At 39.7% G+C, this 15,497-nt stretch overlaps 4 protein-coding genes and 1 non-coding gene across 12 annotated transcripts in view; 1 reads left to right on the top strand and 4 right to left on the bottom strand.

Moving 5' to 3' along the window:
* Nucleotides 1–1,200: 1,200 nt before the first annotated feature.
* Nucleotides 1,201–2,173, bottom strand: LOC111446569. Of its 2 annotated transcripts, none has more exons than XM_023085424.1 (3): nt 1,803–2,173; nt 1,606–1,679; nt 1,201–1,524 (listed from the first exon to the last, which is right to left on the bottom strand). In XM_023085424.1, exons 1-3 carry the CDS (start codon nt 2,014–2,016, stop codon nt 1,333–1,335), a joined length of 480 nt encoding a protein of 159 aa, XP_022941192.1. In that variant the 5' UTR covers nt 2,017–2,173; the 3' UTR covers nt 1,201–1,332. The 2 variants fall into 2 exon arrangements, with proteins under 2 accessions (XP_022941192.1, XP_022941193.1); XM_023085425.1 differs by having other exon boundaries at nt 1,201–1,518.
* Nucleotides 2,174–2,312: 139 nt separating this feature from the next.
* Nucleotides 2,313–2,385, top strand: TRNAA-CGC. The gene has a single exon. It is a non-coding gene; the product is annotated as a tRNA-Ala (tRNA).
* Nucleotides 2,386–2,944: 559 nt separating this feature from the next.
* LOC111446740 lies at nt 2,945–4,924 on the bottom strand. Of its 2 annotated transcripts, none has more exons than XM_023085677.1 (3): nt 4,240–4,924; nt 3,540–3,628; nt 2,945–3,405 (listed from the first exon to the last, which is right to left on the bottom strand). In XM_023085677.1, exons 1-3 carry the CDS (start codon nt 4,334–4,336, stop codon nt 3,202–3,204), a joined length of 390 nt encoding a protein of 129 aa, XP_022941445.1. In that variant the 5' UTR covers nt 4,337–4,924; the 3' UTR covers nt 2,945–3,201. The 2 variants fall into 2 exon arrangements, with proteins under 2 accessions (XP_022941445.1, XP_022941446.1); XM_023085678.1 differs by having other exon boundaries at nt 3,555–3,628; nt 4,240–4,918.
* Nucleotides 4,925–7,199: 2,275 nt separating this feature from the next.
* LOC111445997 (3-oxo-Delta(4,5)-steroid 5-beta-reductase) lies at nt 7,200–8,948 on the bottom strand. The gene is made up of 2 exons (XM_023084592.1): nt 8,654–8,948; nt 7,200–8,570 (listed from the first exon to the last, which is right to left on the bottom strand). Exons 1-2 carry the CDS (start codon nt 8,690–8,692, stop codon nt 7,428–7,430), a joined length of 1,182 nt encoding a protein of 393 aa, XP_022940360.1. The 5' UTR covers nt 8,693–8,948; the 3' UTR covers nt 7,200–7,427.
* An 811-nt stretch (nt 8,949–9,759) lies between these two features.
* The window catches only part of LOC111445995, an 8,904-nt gene continuing 3,166 nt past the window's right edge, over nt 9,760–15,497 (bottom strand). Inside the window, exons 1-7 of one of the 6 annotated variants that reach the window (XM_023084587.1) lie at nt 15,379–15,468; nt 14,881–15,005; nt 13,487–14,217; nt 13,047–13,154; nt 11,509–12,972; nt 10,883–11,230; nt 9,760–10,789 (exon numbers count right to left, since the gene is read on the bottom strand). In XM_023084587.1, the coding sequence (XP_022940355.1) occupies nt 10,169–10,789; nt 10,883–11,230; nt 11,509–11,943 (1,404 nt within the window). In that variant the 5' untranslated portion in view covers nt 11,944–12,972; nt 13,047–13,154; nt 13,487–14,217; nt 14,881–15,005; nt 15,379–15,468 and the 3' untranslated portion in view covers nt 9,760–10,168. Of the gene's footprint in view, nt 10,790–10,882; nt 11,231–11,508; nt 13,155–13,486; nt 14,218–14,880; nt 15,006–15,231; nt 15,301–15,378; nt 15,474–15,497 lie in introns of those variants that run through there. The other 5 variants (XM_023084589.1, XM_023084590.1, XM_023084586.1 and 2 more) reach the window with 5 other exon arrangements.

The following is a 15,497-nucleotide window of genomic DNA, read 5'->3' as shown; positions in this document are numbered from 1 at the left end:
TATGCCAAGGAAACTTCTTACTTATACTCTTCTGGAGAATCTTCTATCGTCTCCTTAGGGCAAACATTTAGGTAGAGTTTTTATCTCCTCTTTCCTTCTAGTGAAACCTTTTATAGGATAAAGCTTAAAAGAACAATCCACAATTCTCAGTTCTTTCACTGGATTCTTCTTCTAATCAAACATGCTATGCTTTCAAAATATCAAATGTGCAAGCATCATCATCCCGTATACATTCTAGAGTACCTTGAACCACGCTTGTCACGACAGACGATGGAAATAAATTTAACGAACAACTAGCAAGATTTTAGAACTCCAGATTTTATCGAAAATGGAAACAGTAGAAAAATGATGACCATCACCTTGGGTAATAAACAATCTGTCAACGATTCCGCCATAAACAAGAGCGCGAAGGAACTTCCACGCGAGCTATGAAGAAGAGAGAGAAAAAGATAGAGAGATTCGTAGTTGCAGAGAGAGCGAGAGAGGGTTAAGGAGAAGAAATTAAGGCGGTAATTAGGACAGAATTTAGGCAATCTACCACTCCGTTCGGAAATTGTACTCGCGGCGCGCGTGCGTTAAAACGACTACGTATTGGGAGAAGGGTAGTGTGGGAAATTGACAAAGAATTTACCAAACTAAATTAACGGTCGGGAGACCCATATGTTGCATTAAATTCACTCCATCAAACTTCAATTTTGTCACGTTCCGCTCCATTATTTCATCGTTATACTTCATAAATGATATCATTTTTTAAGATAGAACATGTCACGGTTAGCTGTCGAGATTTTTTGGTTTGTTATATAGGCCGTCAGCCTCACAATTTAAAAATCGTAACTACTAGAAAGAGATTTCCATACCTTTATAAGAATTGTTTCGTTCTACTCTCGAACCGATATGAGATCTCACAACCCACCTCGGAAGCTCAATGTCCTCAGTCACAGACCGTCTGAAATCTAGATCTATTACTATTTGTAACAGCTCAAGCCTATCGCTACCTGTTTGGGCACAATTTTAACTTTTAAAATACGTCTGGTGGGGAGAGATTTCTATACCTTTTTAAGGAATGTTTCGTTCCTCTGTCCAACCAACGTGGGATTGCACATAGGGACACCTTTTAAACCGACTATGTTGCTTTATATCTTCATCCTTATTATATTTGAGCCGAAGAAGGATCAAATCAAAGAGAAAAGAACATAAATATAATGCCTAACATTCTAGTACATCGTCTGGACAACGACGCTCCAGACAACTTATTAAGACAGCACCATGAGAAACAAACATGGATTATTCAAGACAGACAATCAGTAGAGACGATAAATGTGTTTGAGCTGTCTAAGCATAATCGCCCGGCTCAGCGGGAGGAGGAGGATTTGGCATATGAGGAAGGAGAGGAACGCCGTGCTCTATGGGCCCAGGTTTTACCGATGTCTTTGAACTTGGAACAGGATCAATGGGATGGTAGTCATCGAGATTTACATCACTTGGGTGACCCTTCTTTTTGTTATGTTCATCAGCAGCCTGGAACTGAGAACAAAGAAACGGATTTCAATTCCATTCAGTAGAGAACAATTGTGGGAATTGAAGGGTTATTTAAAAAGCAAGTACCTTCAGCTTCCTGTTTAATGGCATGTCGGACGAGCATCCATTTGGGTTAACATGGTGGTGGTTCACAGCCATATCTGCAATTCCAGTGAAGGAAAGCACACCAAAATGAACATGCAAAGTTACAGTAAGAACAGAGTAGAACAGAGAAGAACAGAGAAGAACAGAGAAGAACAGGGGATAGGAACAGAGTAAATTACCGGAGGCGGAGGAGGCATTTATATAGCTGGGAAAGAAAGGCAAGAATGAAGTTAATTGGAGCAGCAAAAACACAACCCAGAACCCAGAAAGATTCATAACGGACAAGACCCAGGATGAATCGAAGAGCTCCGAAACACACACACACAGACACACACACACACCCTGTTGTGCAAGGAGTGTTAGCGGGAGAAATGTTGGAAGGGGGTCGTCCATGAGTACTCATGAGGGCTTTAAAACGAGGGTGGAAATATGGAATGGCATTTAATTGGAACAGAAGAGGAACAATAAAAGAAAAAGAAAAGAGGAGAACTTAAATGTTTTGTTTTATCACCATATCATCTGCATTGGGTTCCGGCTGTGGAGGAGTAAATGTCTGCTTCGCGTTTGCAGAGAAAAGTGTCCAATTTACAAATTTAAAATAGGCGTGGCAGAGACTTGGAATGCGAGCCTTCGGGAAAGAACAATTAAAATTAATTAAAAAATAAAAACAATCAGACGCATCATCAAATGGGGGTGTAGCTCATATGGTAGAGCGCTCGCTTCGCATGCGAGAGGCACGGGGTTCGATTCCCCGCACCTCCACGTTTTTCTTTTTTTCTTTTTTTTTTGTCGTTTTTCTCTATATTTTCTCTCTTTCTTTCTTCTCTATTTATTTATTTGTTTATTATTATTTTTATATATAATGACATTTAGAAAAAATTTGATTCAAAACTATGGATTTTTTTAAAAATTTATTTATGAGTGTTTGATCGATTTATTTAGATAATAAAGTTTTTGTATTGATTGAACTAATTTGATGCAAATATTGAGGATTTTTTTAAATGAGTGAATTTAGAAATATTGTGCATGATGACCCGAACAATTAAAACTTGTGTCTAATTTGAATCTAGAGTATGATTATCACAAGATGACTTGGTATCAAAATTAGTCACTGGGTGGTGTATCAACTCGGCTCCAGCGAGATAGATGATAAGATTCTACATCAATGGGAGAGGGGAAAGAAGCATATCTTATAAGGGTGTGGAAAACTCACCCTAATAGTTTAACAACCGTCCCTAGCAGACGAGCTAAAATAGCCAATATCGGCTCACGATAGACTTGAGCTGTTAAATTTTTATTTCGAAATACGTGCAAAAAGAACTTATCCAACAAAAAAGGCCTCACCCATATAGATATATTAAACAACTAAAACAAGTGTTAAATACACAAAACAAATCATCTATAGACTCTTCAACTATATGGAGCAAGATCTACACATACATACATCTTCTAACCCATCATTCCAATACTTCATTCTCCTGCGGTGTCACATGAGGCGCAACTATTTACGACGTAGACGAAAGACGATTTACAGGTTAACATGGCCGGTTTGCTGATAGAAACATATGTCTCTGCTGTCTACACAAAACCACCCGGCTGAGGTTGATCTGGAGGAGAAGGATTTGGCATATAAGGTATAAGAGGAGAGCGATGCTCAATTGGTCCATGTTTTATGGATCTCTTTGAGCTTGGAACTGGATCGATGGGACTGTAGTCGTAAAGATTTACGTTATCGACACGAACATTCTTCCTCCCCGGGCTACTATCATCGTTATCCTCCAACTGAAATTCAAAAACAGAATTCAATCATGAACAGTTGCATATGAATATTGTGAGTAATGCAGCTTTTACTTGGGAAGAATCCATGTTGTTCTTCTCTAAGTAAGAGATATGTTGGTAGGATTTCAACCCTTTACAGAGCAAGTACATACTTTCAACTTCCTGTTTGATGGTGTGGCTGACAGGCATTCATTTGACACTACATGGGGTTGGTTTGGTGTCATATCTGCAATTGTGCAGTCAGGGAAGGTGTATCAGCAGCATGGGAAATTACATATTTTGAAAATGTATACCACTCACGCTCAATAATGAAACCAATAATTCAAACATGTATGGTGAGAACCCAAAAGTGGGTGGAAACATTTTTCTACCAGACACGAAAACTCGAAATAAAAAGTCTAAAGAGAACAATATCTGCTACCGATGGGTTTTGACTGTTACATGTAAATTGATTCGGTTCATAGGCCGATTTACAAGTTCAATACATGAGGAAGAAAGAGATAAAAAGTTCTGAATTCAAAGGAAGAGTCTAAAATGGTGATGGGCAGTGGCAAACCAAATGGAAGACAAGGCTAATTCTACTTGAATGTATAATTGGGCATAACAATACCATCAATGTAAAAATGTCACCAAGAACATAGTGATTCAGATAAGAATCATATTATGAAGGTGATACCGACGGAAGGACAGATTGAAGGCAACATCACAGCATTTTTGGATAGAACAGAACGCTGAACAGGGGATTCTAATCTAAGCCTTCTACAGTAAAACATAATAAGAACAAGAAGTGAAAGTGAGTAAAGTTGAAACAAACAGAGAAGTAAAGAAGAGAATTACCTGAACTTGAGGAGGAACAGATACTGCTGGAAAAGAAGAGCAGCAATAGAGAAGTGTGGAGCACAAAAAGCATAACCAAGAGCCTACAAAGCTTCATAATGTCCTCTTATAGCCGCCGCAACCGACAAGAAGATGAGTCGACCAAGTAACCAAAACTCCAAATTGAGAAGAGAGTATTTTTGTGGGAGAAGGCCTTCAAATGGAAAGTGGTTGTCGGAAGAACAATGGAGATGAGATTAAAAGCAGGAAAATCTTTTAAAATTGGAAGAATGTCATGTGGCAGGGTGGTCGGCCGGATACAGAATGTATGGAGTTAATGTCTCTGCGATGAACGACAAACAAATTTAAATGAACGACACAGCTCGGAATGCGAGCCGGCGGCCACGTTTCGCTGTTAAATCATTTCCATTGCTACAGGCACGGAGTTCAATTTCATTTTTTTCGATTAAAACATCGAATAAGACATGATACAAATATATATATATATATATACCATAATGTATAAAATATAAAATAGTCTCTAAATTTAATTACATTTGATATATATAAAATAGTTGCAGAAAAACCATCATCCCAAACGTTCAATTCAATCAATAACCCTTGTAAATGACAAAATTATTATAATAAAACAACATACAAAATCAATATTAATATTATAATTATTAAGAATTTAAATACTTTAGAAAATAAAAGTATGAAAACGAAAAATAAGGTGGAAATGATTGAATCTCTCCCAATCCGTATGCTTGAATCAATTGTTCATGTCAGCTCTGGTTAGGGGTAGAGATCAAGAAGGCGAGAGGAAGAAGGAATGGAGGCAATGGCTAAACAAATCATATAAAAGCATGAGATGAAATTATAAGAGACAAACACCAAAATCCATTTTATCAATTTTCAGTCTCTTTTATTGTTGCCTGATTGATTTACAACAAATATGACCCAAATTCATGGTGTTCGTCTTGGATTTACCAAGAAAAATGTGCTGACCGTGAGATGATTGTTCAGAATCTGCAGCCAATGCATGGAGCAGATCGAGCCCACCAAAAGATATTCCAGATTGGTCTCTTCTTTCGACGTCGTCCTTCCGGGATTCCGACTGCCTCCGTTTCGTTTCTCTTCAGCATCTCCCACATCACGTGCACGTCCTCGTATTCGCACGCCTTCACATCTCGCCCTAGTTTCAGAAGCCCTAATCCATTTCAACATCCCCAAGCATGAATTTCAATTTCTCAAGTGTTTTTAGGAAAACAGACCAAACAACAGAATCAGTTCAATTTCATTGAGAATTCGAATTATATAAAACGATTCAGTGAAGAAATCACGCACCGCGTTTGCGATATCCGAGACGAGAGGCGACGCGGGAGGTAAACCTTCGCAGGGGAGAAGCTACCTTGATCCACCATTCCATTTTCGAGTGCTCCAGCGAGAGAAGAGACGCTAGGATCTCAAATCTGAAGCAACAGAAAAATCACTTGAAACACGAACGAAAACCAGACGGATTTGCTTCAAAATTCTAAACACCGAAAACAAAATCAAGAGAAATATAAAAATGGAAACAGATTGAAAGATTCTGAGGAAGTAGAAGCCAATTACTTCAGCGAAACTGCTCTCGTCTCCCACCTCAAAAGAGAATCGTCGGCAACAATGGAACGTAATTCGAAGCATCAACCGCGTTCCGGCCAATCTCATCTACCAGTGGCAAGACTTGTTTCTCGAGATCGACCACTCACGGATTCCAATGCGACCGTTGGTTTGATGGATCCTGACGGTCTCTTTAATTCCGACTTTGGCCTTTCTCTCACGACGTGGCAACTTTTCATTGGCCATTCAAATTCTTTTCAAAATTACACACCCTCTATTGCTTCGTGGATCACACGTACTCTCCTCCCCGTTACCTTCGTGAATTCAGGCCTTTGGCGTTAAAATTGGAGGGCGCGTGATTCTTAAGCTCCTTCTAAGCGTTCGCGCTTGATTTTGTAGAGTGGGTCCCGGGTAGTTCTCGTGTACTCAGGAAAAATGCAACTACGTGGCACTCACTCTGGAAGCTTACTGAATATATTATTTTTTATTTATTCCCTAAATGTCTACCATATATATATGAGTATACGCATTAAATAATTTAAAATAAAGTTTGTGATTTAATTTTTTTTTTATATATATTTATATTTTAGGATCTACAAGTAGGTCCGGTTTATTAGATGAATACGACTACGACTCTCCACAATAGTATGATAGTGTCCACTTTGAGCCTAAGCTCCAAAAGTCTAGGCTTTCCAAAAGGTCTCATTCGAATGGAGAGAGTATTTTTTGAAGCCTCATTCGACTGGAAAGAGTATTTTTTGAAGCTTCCCAAGAGGCCTCATTTCAATGGGGAGAGTATTCTTTTATAAACTCATGATCATTTCCTAAATTAGCGGACTTTTGTCATCCAACACCGTTAAATACCCAAAAAAAAGTGATATGTCTGGTCCCATCTAAAACGGGATAAAAAAGATCTGCTCTCAAATTCTATTCCCAGAAATATCACCGTCATCGAGGATCGATCAGAAAACTCAAGGCTATGTCAAGAGCTCAGTTTTGTACGTGGATGTGAGATCACACGTCAATTGAGGAGAGGAACGAAATATTTTTTATAAGGGTGTGGAAACTTCCCTAGTGAACGAGTTTCAAAATCTTGAAAGGAAGAACCGAAGGAAAAGTCTAAAGAGGACAATATAGGCTAGCGGTAAGCGGTAAGCGTGGACTATTAGGGCAAAAGCTTATCAATGACTTCGTACCGACCCAACGAGGGAACGGCTACAAACCCCCTTAGTGTTTTTGACAGGAAGTACGCAGACGAGTCCTGCCATGGCTAATTCAAGTTTCCACAGAGGAAGTAATCATCAATCTCAATGAGCTGAAGAACATTGAAGAGGAAACTGTGGTTTGTGACAAGAATCGAACAATTAGACAGCCAGTAATGTAACAACGTTCTAAAGATTATTACTTATTGAGTGAAAAGCATAAAACAAACTGAAATCATTCCCTAGCTGGAACACTATGAATTACCAAGAACTCGTCACTAAGATACCAAGAAACTATATAAACAAGCCAACATTTATTGTAAAACCATAGCAACCCAAACCAAACAGATTCCAGAAATGAAAATCAGTACGAGAAGATTGATAATTATGGACATTACTCGGCAATCAGGGCACGATTTTGAAAGCCTTAACCTTGTCGATCCAAGAAATGAAGGAGTTCTTGGAGTTTCTGAAGCCCAAGAATCCATGCTCCTTGCTCTTGTTCATACTATCTATGTTACCAGAAGCGCTCAAAGCTATATCTGTATGCCACCAATTAGCAACATCCTCCAATTTTGTTGGTTGCAACTGATTCTCCTTCACAATTTCTTCCCAGACTGCATTTTTCCCCTTCATCAACTCTCCCAGCGGCAATCTCTCACCCTCTTCGAACCCATAATCCTCGATGTTGAACTGCTCCGCCAAAACCTTCCAGAAGTGTTTCCACTTGAATACATCGCCATTGCTGCAGTTAAACGCCTCGTTCTTTGCGTATGGATCTACCGCCGTCCATATGTGCTGCTCCGCTATCAGATCTGCGTCGGAGACCACTGAGTAACCCTCCCAAGCTGATTTCGTGCCGGGGAATTTCAACGGACGTCCCTCGTGCTTGCATATGGCGGCGTACGTGCATAGGGTTCCGACGATGTTCATCAAGCTGAAAGGGGAAAACCCGAAGATCGTGTTGGGTCGGATCACCGCCCATGTCAGATCCTTTTTCTGACTCTTTTCGATCTCTTCGAACAACAAATCTTCTTGAGTGTAATAGAAATTTGGGGAGTCCAATCGAGGCATGTCCTCCGTGAAAGGCGGATCGTGCCGCTGCGTCGGATGATCGATGATGTTCTCGAACGATCCGATGTAGTGCTTCGTACCTGTTTGAAGGCAGATATGGCGGAGATTTGGCGCGTTCGGAATCACCGATCGCAACACGTTGCGAAGCATTTTTCCGTTGACCTCACAGTTCTCGATCTCTGTGGGTAGATTGGTCCATGTGACATAGAACACATGAGTCACATCAGTGAGCTTCGAGAGTTTGGCTTCGGCGTCTTCCGGATCGGAGACATCGCATTGGATGTATTCGATGGGATGGTCGGCGTTCCAGTTTGGCCTCGGCCTCCGAGCGACGCCGTACACCTTCCACGGACCGCCGGGGGTGTCGGAAAGAGGGAGAATCTCGGCAAGGCTGTTGCCGACGATGCCTGTAACGCCGATCACCAATGCTACGCTCTCAAAGCTCCTCGGTTGTTCATCTTCTTCAAATTTCTTCTGCAAAATTGGGAACGGAGATGCTGATTAGAGAAACGTAATAGAAACAGGGGCATAGATAGGGAGTTAGGGGTTTTAATTACCTTAGCAGCGCCGATTGCTCCGGCCCACCACCAGCTCATTTTCCGTCGGGGAATCGGAGATAGGTTTTGGGGATTTAGGGAGGAGGGGAAGATGCGAAACAGAGATTGAAGTGGAATTGAATCGTGTGTTGAAAGGGCTATAAGGTGATGATGTTACAGATCGTTGTTGTCTTGTGGATTACAGAGGAAACGCCAACCATGACGCGAGCTGTGAAAGGATAAACATTCAACCCGAACCGCTGGACTCCCGACTGGATTTTCCTATGTAACCATCTACCAATATCAGAAACGAATGTTTATGGAAGGTCATTACTTCCTTTTTTTTTTTTTTTTTTTTAATCCAACCCTAAATTTATTAGACATACTATATTTTATATCATTTAAAATTAATAAAGCTTTTAAGCATAGGATAAAAGTTAAAGTTGATTGACATTACATATAAAATAAAATAAAATCTTCACCCAAAATTGTTGAAATTAAGAAAAATAATATAGTTTAATTAATTAATAAATATTTCAATATCAAGAATGTCTCAAACATTAAAAAAAAAATTGTTGAAATTTGTTTGTCTTATATAATTACGAAAGTTAATTTAATTTTGAAAAAGAATAATTAATAGTTAGTTAATTTAAATATCCCCTGAATAATTAATTATAATAATTAGGAACAAAATTTTATATTTAATTAATATTAATTGTAATTAATTGAATAATTATTTATTTCATAATGGGTGGTCGAGTTAGATTTTGAAATTAATAGTAACAATATTAGTGAATTAATAAAAATTAATATCAATTAGTAGAAATAAATTGATTGATTAATTATTGAAAATGAATAAATATACTAAATGCATTAAACACCATACAAACTAGAAAACTCTGGGACTAAATTTATAATTTAACATTTTTTTGAAACTAAAATGGTTTTAAAAAGAGATTATTTGATAGCTCTGTATTTGTTGATTGAATCAGATACATATCTTCCACAAAATGCAAAGTTTATAAAGAATTTTGAGAGAGGCATCACAAGAAAACATAAGAGGTAAGAGACATGAAGATCATTAGAAACATAAATTCCTTCAACCTGAAACAACTTGTAGCATAATCTTGATAAACAAAATATTCCCATTATTTCAGATTGAAAACTTAGACATATCATGCTCCCTTCTGTAAGGTTGGACTTTCAGTATATTCCTTGAAAAAACAAGAGCACGAGATCATTTACATTCACTGATACTCTATACTCTTAACATTGCAAGAGCAAGAACAATGGTGATGATCGAAAGGGATCTCTTTTTCTTGGGTTTAAAAAACAAGGAGGCTGAATATAAAACCCGAGTCGGGAGAGAGCGAGTCGCTCAATCACCAGACAAAATGTGTGAGAATGACTATTGATCTATTTACAATTGCCGCGTAAAATAGACCACAAGTTCTACTACATTGGATTTGAATCCTCTTCTAAATAGTTAGTACTGTTAATAATGCACTTACCTTGCAAAGCAGTGTAGTTGCTGGTTCAGATATCTGGTTTCCAGATAACTTTCACCTTCCCATCGTGATTCTTCTCGAGTGCGGCGACTTTGGCCCGATGAGCTGCTGCTGCCATAGCATTCTTGAAGCCATGACCACGAGGTAGGTCGCAGGCCTCGCTCATGGAAGCATATCTAAGTTCAGCAGGGGGAATGAAACAATCAATAGACAGACCAGGGACATTAAATGCTACTTCCTCAATAGTCCAAGCTTCTTCCATCCTCGTTTTTGTGTGGCTCATGGCTGTTTCCCCAAATCTGAAAAGGGTTACTACAGATCGACCAGAGTGAGCAATCATGATCCCCTCTACTGGTCGATAATCATCGAGGAATGAATTGATCGTGGTCTCCCAATAGACAGCATCGCCCCCATTGTTTTGGATGCGGGTTAAATGTGAATCTTCTAAATGTATAAGGAGTCCTGATTTCTGGCTGAAGTATCCGAACATAGTGTGTCTGATTATCTCTGCAGGTCCTTCACTTCTTGCCTTCAATGTTGAAGGATCTGTACAGAGCTTGAGGATGAAACAATCTTCACCATTAACACTCTTCTCTCCAATGCATCTTGCATTAGCAAACATGCTTGCAGTAGTTTTTGGATCAAGTCCCTGCAGCACATAATGAACTTGGTAAACGAATCTAAAATGAGAGAGCCAGATTCAACAATATAGAGTGAGATCTGTCAAGTTGAGCTGTGTCACCTGAAGGGCACGGCGAAGCGGTCTAACAGGCCCTTTGGCAGCATGAGCGCCGAGCCAAGGTGTGTGCCTCCACACCAGCTTCCCATTGCAACCAGCATGAACTTTGCTACCACCCAGAGCAAGCTCAACATACCACATATCTGGCTTCATCTGCCACAAAACAAAGCCGCCTGACTCTGCATCTTTGGAGGAATTCCGGGTCCTGACCACTTTGTTAGCTGTTTCAAATTCACATGCTATCATTTTCACCTTTCCCATGGCATAGGCATTGCTGACAGAGTTTTGAAGCTTTTGCCCTCCCGAAGCTGCTGTGTACTGCTGCAATATATACTGAGCAGATGAATTCTCCTGCAAGAAAACAACCCCTCAAAATTTTACAACCCAAAATTCATCCTGATAAACTCAGCATCCAGGAACCAACCATACATCTTATCTTGTTCAAACAACACGAAACTAAGATCTCTCACAGTGTACTCTACGACAATATTTTCTTGAAGAAATAGAAAATCCAGCGATCTTGATTAAAGAGTAAAGTTGGGGGGCACGATAAGATCAGCACAACATAAAATAAGACAAGACTTCACAGTAGAAAAAGTTAGCTAAGAGAGTGAGAAATTAGGACTAACAATGGGGATGTCTTTAATGGCGAGGTGGGGCAGAGGCTCGGCGGAGCTAACATGAACAGGAGCCAACGGAGCACCCAAAACCCCAAGCAGCAGCCTCAGATCAGATCGTTTCTGAGCAGAGCACGAAACAGCCGAAGGTGCTCGACAAAGCTGACCCCTCATCCAGTTCCCCCATTTCCCCTCCTTCGATTCTCTGCCGTCGTTATTGTCGGGTCCTTCCTTCAACGGCGACAATGCCTCCGCCGGCCTTAAACTTCCAGATCTCTCAATCAACAAGTTCGGCTGCGGCGGCATTTGGTGGCTCTTCCTCCGCCGTAGTAAACTAGACATGGGAGACGCACTTCTCGCCGGACTCTTGGGTCTGGACCTTCCAGGCGAAAGCCCTCTCACTATTTCCCCCTTCAGCGCCGAGAAGAAGCCTTGTTTTCGCTCCATTTCAAACTATGGTCCAAAGCTATGGACACAGCTAAGTGAAGCACAAACAAGAAGAGTACTCCAACAACTATATGGTGAAAGGACTATCGTAATCAGAAGCAGGAAAGGTTCAAGAGAAAAAGCAGTACAAAGCTCACTACTGAACAGCTACAAATCCAAGGGAGGGAGAGAGAAAGAGAGAGAGAGAATGGCGTCTCGCAGAAGAAAACAAGGGGATTCAAAGGGTTAATAATGATAAAGAATTGGAGTTATATATTATTGGTGGTAGACAAGCAAAACTGTATCCAGCCTCAGGGTATTTTAAATAATTAGGATCTGGGTCGTCCTCCTCTTCTCTCTTCAATCGTTCCTCGTTCACCACTAGGGCTGTTTTGTAGCCTTCTACACTGCAGCCGAAGAAAAAAAAGAGGCTACACTGATCTCCGGGCGGCGAAATCTAACGGCGGGAATCTTGGGAAATGACGAAGAAGAAGAATCCAAATCCAAAGGGTAGATAGGGTTGGAGGAGCGGTACAACACCAAATTTTACAAGGAAAAATTGAAAAGAAAAAAGGATCATAGGGCAGTGTGCAGATTAATGCTGGGTCCACCCCGCGGATATTAGCATGATTTTTTAAACGTTGAATAAAATACATAATTTTTCGTAATTGGTTTCAACATTTGATTTATATTATAAAGTCCGATCTGGTTGGGTTCCCATATCTACGTTGAAAAGTAGGTGTTTGTGGCGATGATGCTTTAAGCATCGCCAATCACGGAAAAGACTAAAATTTTGTCAATTCTAGTTGGGAGTTTTGGTTTGGAATTACACTTGGCTTCATCCCTCGACTTACTTGCACACTTCCTTCAACAACTCCAATCAGCACCGCCGCAACTCCCGCTGAGTTTACTAGTTAAAGGTGGTGGGAACTGGGAAACTGGGAAACTGGGAAACTGGGTGGTGGCCGGGGAGGGGGGTATTTTCGTCAAGCTATGCAATGCAAAAGCAAAGCACTTTTCAGGCTACAGCAACTGTGGAATCTCCCTGACCTGTATTTTCTGAGTAATTTAAAAAAGAAACAATGAGATCGTAACGAATCCATCAGCCTGCAACTACCACCCACCTTCCTTCCTCTTCTGCTATTATCTCCCATTCTGAGTTTTATTGTGTAAGTTAAGTTAACCCCCATGTGATCTTAGCCCCCCTCCCCCCCGATTTCATCGTCTGGTTGCTGTTTATCAGAACTTCAGATGTGTTAGCCTTTATCATTGGGGAGGATATGAGACAAAAACAGTTTCCCCCTACCCCAAAAATACCATTCCATTTGATTCTTTCTTCTTTTTTTGCCTTTTTCTTTACAACAATGCAAAAAGACAGAACCCCCGTTTACCTTATTCAAATACATGTGACATGCTACATGCGACATGCGACATGTGCCCTGCTCTACTATACTTTATTTACAGCCTACTTCTTCCAGGGGTAAAAATGTGACTTCAACAATCATATACATTATATAATATTGTATATGATTACAGAGAGAGATTGTGAGTTTGTAATTCGTACCGTGGACAAAATTGGGGCCGCTTCACACTGGATCTGAGGACATGCATGGATTGAAATTTGTCCCTGAAGCCCCAGGTGAGGTCTCCAAGTTCTGAGTTGGGAAACTCCCCTCTGCCATCGAATTTAATGTTTAAACCTGTAAGCAATCCTTCAATTTTGACTGCGGATTGTACAACCTTAAAAATGACATATTAAATGGTGTTTTTTTAACACACAAATGATTCGTATAGTTTTACCTTGTGCACTGTCCATCACCTCACAAGTCAAATGAATATTTAAAAAAATGAGAGCCCTACCTGTGATAATGGCCACTGGGTGTAGGTCAGGGCGGTACAACTTTGTCCCTGGTTCAATTTCTCAAATACAGAAGCTATCTAAATAAAAATTCATGTTTTCCTACACATGTTTTTGTTTCTTGTGGTTTCTTTTCCTAGTTCCTCTGGTTTTACTTTTACTACAACTCTTTCTTTATCAGTATACAAGATTTCATCCCTATATTCCTAACCAAATCATATATTTTCAATAATCAAAACAATAGACCTGATAAACAGAGTCACAATTCCATCCAAGAGAAATGGGATCTATAGTGGCTGCAAGCTCTTGCTCGGGTCCGACAGCAACAACAAGCTCGTAAGAAAGCTCCCTTCGAGTGTATCTCCAAATCAACCATGAGCTTACGACTGCCAATCCAACGACTAAGGTAACGCTACTCCAATAATCATCATTATGACCTGTATAAACCCATACACGGGAAGAAATTACACGATGGACCAACATAGAAGGGAAAATTAGTCCAAGCTGAAGGCAGAAATAAGTAGAGGATAAGAATGTGAACATGACATACTAATGTGCTCAATAGTATTTTTTAAGTTCTATTATAACTTAATGGGCAGAAAAAATAACACCATATAAGACAACACATAACAGATACAAAACTTATTAGTAGTTATTAGCGGGGAAGATGGCCCATCTTATCACCATTGCCGTGGAATTAGAAATATAGCCACAGTATCAGTGGGGAAGATGGCCCATCTAATGAAGAAATCAGTTTCCCCCGATGTAAAGTTCAGCACATGAACCTAAGATCAGACATTTGGCACTAATAAGCAGACACTAAAAGTAACAAGCAATAGCTTATAGATATAGCAACAACTGTGTAAGTATTTCTGAATGAAGTCAAGTATATGCATTCTTCTTAAGGTCAAGTGCGCGTATTTTAACTTTCCCCCATTCTTTTCAACAAAGTTAAAGCTCACACCATTAAATGCTGCCCTTTTCAAGACTAACTCAAAAAGAGATCTAGAATTGACCTAGATATGCTAACTGGGGTGCTGGGGGAGTCGACAAGAGTGAAAATGAATGGCAAAAATTTGTAACTCTAAATTCATTAGTACCTGTGAGACATTAACTTCAATCTCATTTGCAATCAATTCAGCAAGCTCAGTGATATTAAGCTTCACGGAGGATTTGTTGACATGAAGCATCATATTAAATGTTATGACTCCAACCTTGAATTCCCCTATACATTGAACATAGAAATACATATAACACAAGAATGTACAGCAGAATAGTACAGAAATACTGCGTAAATTAAAAGTCATCTGGTAACATAATCTTGAAACCATTACACGAGAAGGAGTGTCATTAACGCAAGAAAGAAGGTAATTACTTATTAACTTCAGTACAAAGAATTCACAACTAATAAACCACAAAGCACAAATTCTCAGACAATATGCATCACTAACCTTCGTATGCTGCAGAGGTGGTTGATGGGAAGAGAAGGGATATACCACTAATGTAAATTTTACTACAAACTACAGACGGTCACATATATCCGTAACAATTCATTGGAGAGGGAGGGATGAGGAGGGAAAAAATGTAAAGATAAATACCGGAACAGGTAATGCTCCAAAGGAAGTGAAATTTTCTGCCCATTGCCTAATGTCATATAAACCTCTAGGAAACTTTTGAAAGTTCAGCGACATCCCTATCAAAAAAAAAAAAAAAAAAA

This window comes from Cucurbita moschata, unplaced genomic scaffold (assembly GCF_002738365.1).
Source record: "Cucurbita moschata cultivar Rifu unplaced genomic scaffold, Cmos_1.0 Cmo_Scf00008, whole genome shotgun sequence".
In the NCBI taxonomy this organism is placed as follows: domain Eukaryota; kingdom Viridiplantae; phylum Streptophyta; class Magnoliopsida; order Cucurbitales; family Cucurbitaceae; genus Cucurbita; species Cucurbita moschata.
This window is presented reverse-complemented; position numbering and strand designations above follow the sequence as displayed.